This window comes from Acyrthosiphon pisum, chromosome A1 (genome assembly GCF_005508785.2).
Source record: "Acyrthosiphon pisum isolate AL4f chromosome A1, pea_aphid_22Mar2018_4r6ur, whole genome shotgun sequence".
In the NCBI taxonomy this organism is placed as follows: Eukaryota; Metazoa; Arthropoda; class Insecta; order Hemiptera; family Aphididae; genus Acyrthosiphon; species Acyrthosiphon pisum.
In genome coordinates this window covers 13020715-13030598 of record NC_042494.1, presented here as the reverse complement: position 1 = coordinate 13030598, position 9884 = coordinate 13020715, and the positions used below count along the sequence as shown (strand labels likewise).

The 9884-nt window shown below is 28.8% G+C and overlaps 1 protein-coding gene across 3 annotated transcripts; it reads left to right on the top strand.

The window, feature by feature from the left end:
• The first annotated feature begins 377 nt into the window (after window positions 1–377).
• LOC100165963 (ZM-domain protein) lies at window positions 378–4401 on the top strand. 3 transcript variants are annotated; one of them, XM_016803763.2, is made up of 10 exons: window positions 380–629; window positions 866–1018; window positions 1088–1150; window positions 1493–1581; window positions 2044–2076; window positions 2652–2796; window positions 2876–2917; window positions 3058–3090; window positions 3753–3794; window positions 3866–4401. In XM_016803763.2, exons 1-10 carry the CDS (start codon window positions 567–569, stop codon window positions 3944–3946), a joined length of 744 nt encoding a protein of 247 aa, XP_016659252.1. In that variant the 5' UTR covers window positions 380–566; the 3' UTR covers window positions 3947–4401.
• The last annotated feature ends 5483 nt before the right edge of the window (window positions 4402–9884 follow it).

The window sequence follows — 9884 nt, the reverse complement described above, 5'->3', positions numbered from 1 at the left end:
ATTAATATTTAATATGATATTGTTTTAAAAAAAATCATTAAATCCGTGTCAGGGTCTGCGGATCGAGTAATAAACTAATAAATAGTAATCCCGTTAAAAATAACTGTATAATATTATTATTATCGCCGCTCGACACGAGAATAATTATATCAACGCCCGTCCTCGAAATTGATAGTAAATAAAAATTTTGAGGAATGTCGTGGAAATTTGTATAGTATCAAATTAAAATCGCTCGTGCATAATAATAATATAGTCTCCTCCTAGCCCATGGAAAAACGTCCGGTTGTTAATTTTAGAAGACCCTCGTAAGTACCCCGCGGAGTCTGCCAAGCCGCGTGGGCGATTCCCACACTATATGTTAACTGGTACACACTGACCAAGACGAAGCTCGCAGTCGAAGGGAAACCGTTGAAACCGAAAGCAACCAACATAATATCATCATAATACGGCCCAAGTTTTTATCCGAGTGTTACTGTGAATATACCTATACGCACACACATATATATATTATAATATATAATATAATTAATTTCTCCTTTGAAAATTTATATTAATAAACTGTCATAATGATGATGTCTCACATTGATCCGGAACAAAACGCTTACGAGCCCGAAAACGCCCTGCTGTGGGTAAGTGTCGGAAGTTGTCTTTATAGCATCGGTACATATCGTCTGTTTCACAATGTATTACTTCTGCTCAAACGATCGTGTGGTATATGAAATCTAACATTATGACGGATCAAAAAATTCGTATGGAAATGTACGATCGATACATATTGTCGTCATAACGTTCGAAATGCTTTCCTATGTCTCCTCTTCGGTCGTGTCTTCTTCATGGGCAGTAATATGATTTATTGCGCTTTTAGCCGTACAGAACGAACCCGTTGGTGTTGCCTGGAGCCAAGGTCAAGAGGGATCCGCCCAAGACCGTGTCGTACTTACGCCACCACCCAAATCCGATGATGAGAGCGCATCCGTCACACCACGATCAACCCATGGACACGCTGATGAAACAAAAGGTAAGCTATAAGTCCACTGTCGAGTCCACGGGATTTCTACGGTCCTATATATGTATACATAATTGATAGGTCACGGACACGGTGTTGCAACGGATAAGCAGCGAGGAGGCTAAGTCAAGACCCGGTAGACAGGTTAGGGATTCGATACAATATAATATATTACGTGACTTTTCTGTGTCGTCCTGCTTGAAGTGTACTTGTGTTCGTTTAAAATAAATTATGTCTATTTTGTGATAATATTATATTAGGTATACGATATAATATAGTACCTATCTATACGGTATTTGATTATTATAATAGTCATAACAAAGACGGTTAAAAAATATACACCTAAGTTTTGTATTGTGTCAGTCGCGTGGGCTTCTGCCTAAAAAAACATGGGCTTTGGGGATTTCGCTTGTCAAATTGTGTGCCTCGTTCATAAAATTTGTACTTTGGTTTTAGCGATAACTTAGAATTATTTTTTTTTTTTAGGTGGTACACAAACAGTTCAACTCGCCAATCGGCCTTTACTCCGAGGAAAACATCGCTAATTCAATCAAATCGCAAACAGGATATACTCCGTAAGTTTTTGAAAATTATTATGTACTATACTTTCATTAGGTTTGAGATAAAAGCATTATATAGTATATTTTCGCTACAATATTATAGTTATTATTACTCATGTTGGCAACGAGCTAGATAGTGAATTAGTGACTAATATCTTTGACCTTGAACACGTTGCCACAGCAATCGATCACAAATTTCGAAAAAAAAAATGTATTCGCGAGGGGTTTTGTTTACACACTACACGCGTATAGTCTACTTCTATTAATACACTGCACTAGAGAACTGGCCCAGTGAATTTTATCCGCCCGGTGTCTCTATTTTTGTTCCGTCTGACCTAAATTGACCGTAACAAACATTTCGACGGTCTCGTATAATATACGCTGTTCGAAACCAAAGCGTTCGGTTGGTCAGTGGTTATATATAGTCAAAGTTAACGACCAAAGTTCAACCATTTAATTGTGTAAACTAATGTTTAGGGAAGAGGAAGAAGAGAAGTACGGTCGTTTGAGGTAAATAGATGCATGAAGCATGTGCGAGGTAAAACGCATTTTGGCAAGGGAATGTTATTAGCGGCATGTAACTTAGTTAAATACTAAGTTAAACTTAGGTTTACATCAACTCGTAGAAACGCCATTATTTGCATATTGCTATACTATAATATTACAATAATATAGAAACCAAAGGAAATAATTGAAAATGCTTTTTGATAGTTATTATGTTTAGTGTCTTAGTGGTCTCTTTCTAAACACGGCATATGGTAGTCGGACTAATGACTTTGCTTATTTTATGACCAAAGAACTCGTACTGCATATCTAATCTCAGTATTTTCATTGACCTATCCTTCCTGGAACACAAAACCAAACTCAAACACAACCATCCATCCTAGTAAATTCCGCTATTAATCCTGCACATATCTATCTATATGAATACTGACTAACACAATTTATTGTAATAAAAAAAAAAATCTAACATTTCTTCTGTTTTTCTTTTTCTTTTGACTTTAATATTATTCTTCTTCACACATTTCTTTACTAACACCTTCCCCCTCGGAACTTTCCCCCCTTTTTCTGACCACGACATATAGGCACAAGAAGACTGTGCAGTACGATCCAGCTAAATCTGAAACCTACAAGGCGATTCAAGAATCAGAACACGGAGACTTCCACGCTCAAGAGATATCGAAGCCAGTGCAACCAAAAGTATTCACGCCTGTCCAAGGAACGGTAAAAGTAAGTCCGATCGTTTTACCGTTTATTATTTTCTAATATTTTACATTTGTTAATATATTTTTATTTTATTGTGTCACAGAAAGCTCCGATTAGCAACGGCCATGGACATCAAAATCATAATGTAAGTATTCGGGCATTTAGCATTTCACTTATTCAAATATTTAAGGGAATATTGTTATAATATTTTGTTCATCGTTGAAAATAAACAATTATATGATTGATAATAATAAATAATAAATATATTATAATTTTTTATTTCAGAAGTTGTCAGCTCCCTATCATCCAAATCCAGGAGTGAGTACATAATATTATTTATGAATTATTTCAAACTATTTGGTACTTATATTAAATTTCTACTTATACCGACTGAATAATTTACTTACAACACCATAGCCAATAATTTATTTAACTATATAAGTTTTTGAGATATATTTTCATAGAAATAAATCATGATTAAATTAATAGTTACTTGTTAATTATTTTAATAGTCTTAACTTTATTCTCAATTTATAACTGATTTTTTTTTAATTAATCATATAAATATGATTAATATTATTTTTAAATAACTATTTTTTATTTAAAACGGTAATACAATATTGATAATAAACGATTAACATATTGATTACCTATAGGTAGTATAAAAAATGAACTGTTTTCTGTTATTTTAACTGTATAAAGTTAGGACTATTTTTATTAATCTAAATTACTTAAAATCATATTAATTACATCACAAGTGTAAATATCACACGAAACATACAATTTTAGAAAAATACTTATCATAAAATTTAATTTTCAACCAAAATCTGACTACTTGCATTATATCTTTAAACAAAATTATTCAGTTGACGATTTGTTATCTTCCACGAGAATGAATGACTATTTTAGTTTTTTAATTATTGAAAATTGTGTATACAGTTATGATATTAAGTATGATTTTATTTATTTTTTCACCGTAGCGTGTATCTCCACAACCTCATCCAACTGCGCCACATCCAAATGTAAGTGTTAATAATTTAGTTTTTACAGTAGTTTTTATAGAAATTGATTTAATTGTGTGGTGTTTGTATAGGCCAATTACGTTTCCACTGATGAAATCCATCAAAGTGGCAGTTTCAAGCGCTTGATGCACATGGTTATGACCGAAAACTAAATTTGAAACCAAAATAAATAAATAAATAAACTATTCAAATATTGTATTTAAATTTTAAAAGTACCTAAGACAGAAATGTTAGAAAGGAGATGTGTATTATTTAAATCATTTAACATTTTTATACTTTCATCTGTATATATTTATATAAATTGTTATCGACAATATTAATTTATTATTGCGCACCTACTGTGACTAATATATAATAGTTTAATGTACCTACGTAATAACAAACGTAATTTATTATTATTATTATTTTTATTATTATTATTGTTATTGTTATTATTATACGCAATTTATTTGAAAAATTGTTGAGTGTAGAATCTAGTCACACTTATAAAAAAAATTAGACTAACAATCTGAATAATTATAAATTTATGTTATTTTCAGATATTATATAATCTGTAATGTTTAAAAAATTAAATAGATTAATTATTTTATTTATCATATCATAATAATATATGTTTATTGAATTATTTTTTTAGTAAGTATAGGATTTAAAAATTCCAGTAGACGGGAAAAATATGGAATAAAAAATAGGATTATTTTAGCGACTATACTTAGCTTATAGGTTTGAATAATAGAGTCAAAATTATTCAGTTGAAGATTAAATATAGTATATATACATGTACATCAGTTTCGGCTGTTGTACGCACAAACGAAAAGGACATTTTGATTTTGAAATTCTTACAATTTCAAAACAAGATTAAATAGGTAATTTAATAGTAATTATATTACTACATGTATTGGAATTTGAATTTTTATTAGTTTCAACCACTATAATACATCATAATAATGTTATAAATAAATTATTATAAATTAATAATCAATTTTAGAAATCAGAATGTGTATGAAAATATAAATATCTGGTATTCTGTGAATGGCATGTGTTTAATATTTATTTACGTGAATTTTGTCAAATCGATGATAAAATAAAATAAGCTTAAAGGAAATTATAAATAAATGATAATTATGAGTACCTATTTTTTTAATTTTATATTGAAATTCAATATTATATATAGGCAAAGACTTAGATGTAAGGTTTCGAAGACTTGGATGTAAACAACAAATAAGATTATAATCGTAAAAATCGTAAAAATAAAAACGAACGATAGGTATATTTAAAATTAAAAAAATACGCAACGAAAAAACTGACACGTACGTATTGCATCCAATAAATTCGATTTTATAATTAAGTAACGATTTAACGTCAAAACCTATTCTATTATTATCCAAAAAATATCCGTCGGTATGGGAATTTGTATTAGTTTTTTTTCTACATTACCCGTGTGCGGGACAGGTGGGGTCAGACGTAGACGTAGTGACGCCCTATTAAAATGGAGCGTATTCAATGACTCGTGGTCTCTGGAGTCGAGACGAAATTTTACATTTCACAATTTCCTATAGGCCGAGCCAAATTAAAAACCCACAAGCATCATTACGTTTTCTTGCACAGAAGACTTCACGCTGAAGTCATTGGACTATATTTCAATGAGACGTCTGTCGGTTTATAATGGGCTATATTTATACAAGAATAGGAGTATGGCAGTATGCTGACCTCCTAAGCCGAAGGCAGTAAGTGACGATGTAATATAGTTTTGGGGAAAATTACTTTTTCTGAATCATATTTTCATTTTTATTAGCATTTTATCAAAATTATTTACTAAATTAATGATTCTCAAATGATTTTTTCAATAGATTTCAATAAATCGTATGAACTAACTGTATTGTACATTTCAACACTCAAAATGTATATACCGTAGATAGGTACCGGTACTAAAGTTGGGACATAGATATTATGTGTTTACCGAGATAAAAAGCAGTATGAGCATGTACATTGTACGTACTTTTTTTTTTTTTTACTGTACCGATTAATGAAATAATAAACTTGTTTTTAAAATATAATAATACTAAATAATACACAATAAAATATTAAAATATTATATTAATATTCTTAAAGTTCTTAAAGTTTGTAATTTTGAACAGATAAAGTTTTTTCAATGAATCTTTTAGGAAAACCTTAACTATAACAACATAAGTTTAAAACTTTTAGGAACATATTCAAATATTAAGACTTAAATTTAATTCAGTAGAACACGTCTGTAAATCAACTACGAAGAACTGAGGAAGTGCCTATGCAGTTCATCACCAACTCGATCTTAATTGATTTCACCAATTCTATACAGTCGATTGTCGGTATTGTTTTTTACTTAGATATACCTTATGCGATTCTATATGAGTTTAATACTTATTGGATAAAAAAATTCAAAATTTTATGATTTAATCATATTTTTCATTCAAGTCACATTTATTATCAGTTCTCTAGTCAAACAACGACTTTTTTAAGGTTTTATTCGTGATAAAATGCATCTACGACAATATATAGTGGCAACTAGATTATTATTTTCAAACTTGGTTTTGACGTATTTATCTCTGCTAATATCGCGTAAAAATTATACTAAACGATTCGAAAAAAACTATTAATTGCTTTGATATATAAATTATTGCCTATAAAATATTATTAAATGTGAGAACACGTACAGAATGGATTCGAAAAAACCATTCGACGAACGCCTAGCCGAGATAGTACAGTGGTCGCCGCTTATAATGATCACATCCACCCGAGAGTATTTTGATCACTATAACCGGAAATCACTATAAGCGGCGACTCAAAAAATATCGAAAAAATAACGAAAATTTTTTTAAATACATATTTTATTTTGTACAAAACATTAAAAAGACTGTGCAAAATATCAAAATACAATATAGTATTAATTAAATTTAAATTTAAAAATTAATAAGTAAAATATACATACATACATACAAAATTTAAAACTTAGGTTCTTTTAAAAAAGTCGGTAATTTGCTCCTGTTTTTTTGGTATGGAAACCATCATAATGTGCTCTAAGTTGTTCAACGTATCAAAGTAATTTGTGCCTATGTCATGCTCTTCAATAGCTTTTCTCAGTGTATTAATTGCATTGAATAAATTATTAATAAGTATTATAATAACTGAAATTGAAAACCAGTTCAACGACGAAACGAAGTACGACCAAAACGAAGCAATACAAACCTGTATTAATATTTCAGTTAATGTAAGAAACAGAATTCGGTAAATGGATTTTGATAGGTAAAATAAAATCTTTTGATATTTTGATTAAATAACTTACCCAGTCAAATAAAAATGACTTTTGATAACACTCCTTGGCTTTTATTTTCCACAATTCCGACGACGCAAACTATTTTACATCTGAAATAATGTAAGGAAGTAAATGGTAAATAGCATTGAATTTATTGAAAGTGCGTTTCCTGACATCCTAAGATCAAAATACCGAAAATGTTTGGTATTATAGGTAAAACAGTTAAAAAAATTAAAATGTTATATATACAATAAGGCTCTGGAAATCAGGAAAATAGGTTTTTAAGTACCTATGTGGATGTCAGGCTTACGTAACCATAGCAATCTACAAACACAATTCAAGTTATTAAAATTTCAACTTGAAAATTGTTGAGCGCCTGTCAATAGTTAAGAGTTAAGACTGATATTTTAAAAAGGAATTTCGCTCTAGAAAAAATTATAAATTATAAAATATTATAATTTTTTCAACGTTCTTAAAAAATAATCTGTTCATAGGCCGTAGCTACTTTAATATGTTTGTCCTCCATTATTATTGTTATATACCACAGATGGCAGATATGTTGAAGATTTAACTATATAATTGGGAATAGACTCTGGTTTTTTGGAAAAATGTTGAAAGATTGTATTACTTTTTTATTAACATAATAATATATCATGACCATTGATCATAAATCTTAATACATCATGATGTATAATAAGTAGGTAATAACTATCTATAATGCATTTTAATCAACTTTCAACGGGGCCACCACTATTTGTCTAAATCTTGTTATTGCCTTAGCAACGTGATTACCTTTTTTGGGTAACAACTTTTCCATTTGGCTAATTTAAAAAAAAGTTTTATTTCTTTAAATACATAATTTAAAAATTTTAATAATAATATGCAATAGTATCAGGATGTTTAACATATATAAGCAACTCAACTACAACCGATTTATGTGTAGGGATAAAAAGTTTCTAATTTAATGCTAGAAAGTAGAAAACTTAATATATTTTTATCAGATGCTTCATTGAACAAACAAATCAAACAAATACCATAGTTACTTATTAAAATTCAAAAACAATTATTTACATATGTACTAAACTTAACTAAATTAACTATTCTGTTGCTTTTTATTTTGACTAGGTAAGTTATTTAATCAAAATATCAAAAGATTTCATTTTACCTATCAAAATCCATTTCCCGAATTCTGTTTCTTACATTAACTGAAATATTAATACAGGTTTGTATTGCTTCGTTTTAGGCGTACTTCGTTTCGTCGTTGAAATGGTTTTCAATTTCAGTTTTTAAATCTATCTTGGATAGGCGTTCGTCGAATGGTTTTTTCGAATCCATTCTGTACGTGTTCTCATATTTAATAATATTTTCCTGTATTTATATAATTTATTTAATTAGTTTTACAATCATCAACATGACAACACCAATTTAATAACGTTTGCTTGTTATAATATATTACAGGCAACAATTTATATATCAAAGCAATTAATAGTTTTTTTCGAATCGTTTAGTATATATAGCTACTACTAATGTAGTACTAAAACTGTATACTAAGCAACTTAACTGCTTTATGAGTATGCTGTATGTATTTTGTCGAAATGAAATTTTACTAATAACTTTTAAAGTTTATTATTGGATTTTATATTAAATTTATTTATACATATCATATTGTGTTAAATTGTAATTTAATGTAGGTGTTAGTCATTAGTCACATATATATGTGTATGTTCCAAATTGCGTTCAGTCAATCAGCCATCAAAATTGTACCTTTTTAATAGCTCAATATTGCGTCCGCAATTTGGTGTTGCTGTACATCTAGATATCATCTTAAGACAAACCTTGGAAATATCGATAATTTTTACGAAAATAACTTTAATAAAGTTTTGCTTCATCCATACGACATGAACCTACTGTTGTGTGGATATAACTTAAAGTAGGTACCTATATAATAGGTAAATGAAAAAATTTTAAAATGTTTAATTTTGTAAGCAGTATAATACTCGTAGTTAATAATATAATGATTGAAGAAACATAAGTCATAAATATTGATATATTGACATTTTATACTTTGAATGAGACTGTTAGGGTAATTCAGTACCTCGACTTTTATGTTGAGAGCACTCGGACGATAACATTTTACGAAAAAATTTAGAATATAATTAAATAACATTTTGGAACGCATTCGGTTGATCTCATAGACGATAGACCATTATAGTATAAACGCTTATACAAAGAAGGTGAGAAACAGAATCTAGTTTTAGGCTGTGTTTTAATATATTTTATGAGTTCATTTAAAATTCAAAATTATATTTATATGCTTAAAAGTATATGGTAAAACAGATAACAGATTATTTTTCAAAATCTAATAACGTCATTGAAAGCAAGAAGACGATACACTTTTGGTTTCTCAACAAGTGCGAAATATTTATTACATGAATTCTGAGAATAAGTTAAGTATCTGAATAATTTGTCATTGATTTCAATTAGGTATTAGAATATTGTTATTGGATATATTAAATTGTTATCACATGTTAAATGTATATTATGTTAACGTTTTACGAAATAAAAATTGATCGAAACAATTAAATTAAATAAACCTTCAAACAAGTAATTTTCTAGGGCCAAATGGTAGAAAGTAACTGATAAGTACAAAAATATTCGTTGATAAAATATACATAATATGTAACATCAACTATAGGCAGTGTTCGCATTAGATAAGTATTTTTTTATGTAGATAATGATAAAGATAATGCAACTCAAATGTATCTAGATAGAGTTAAAAGATAACTTAACTCATATTTATC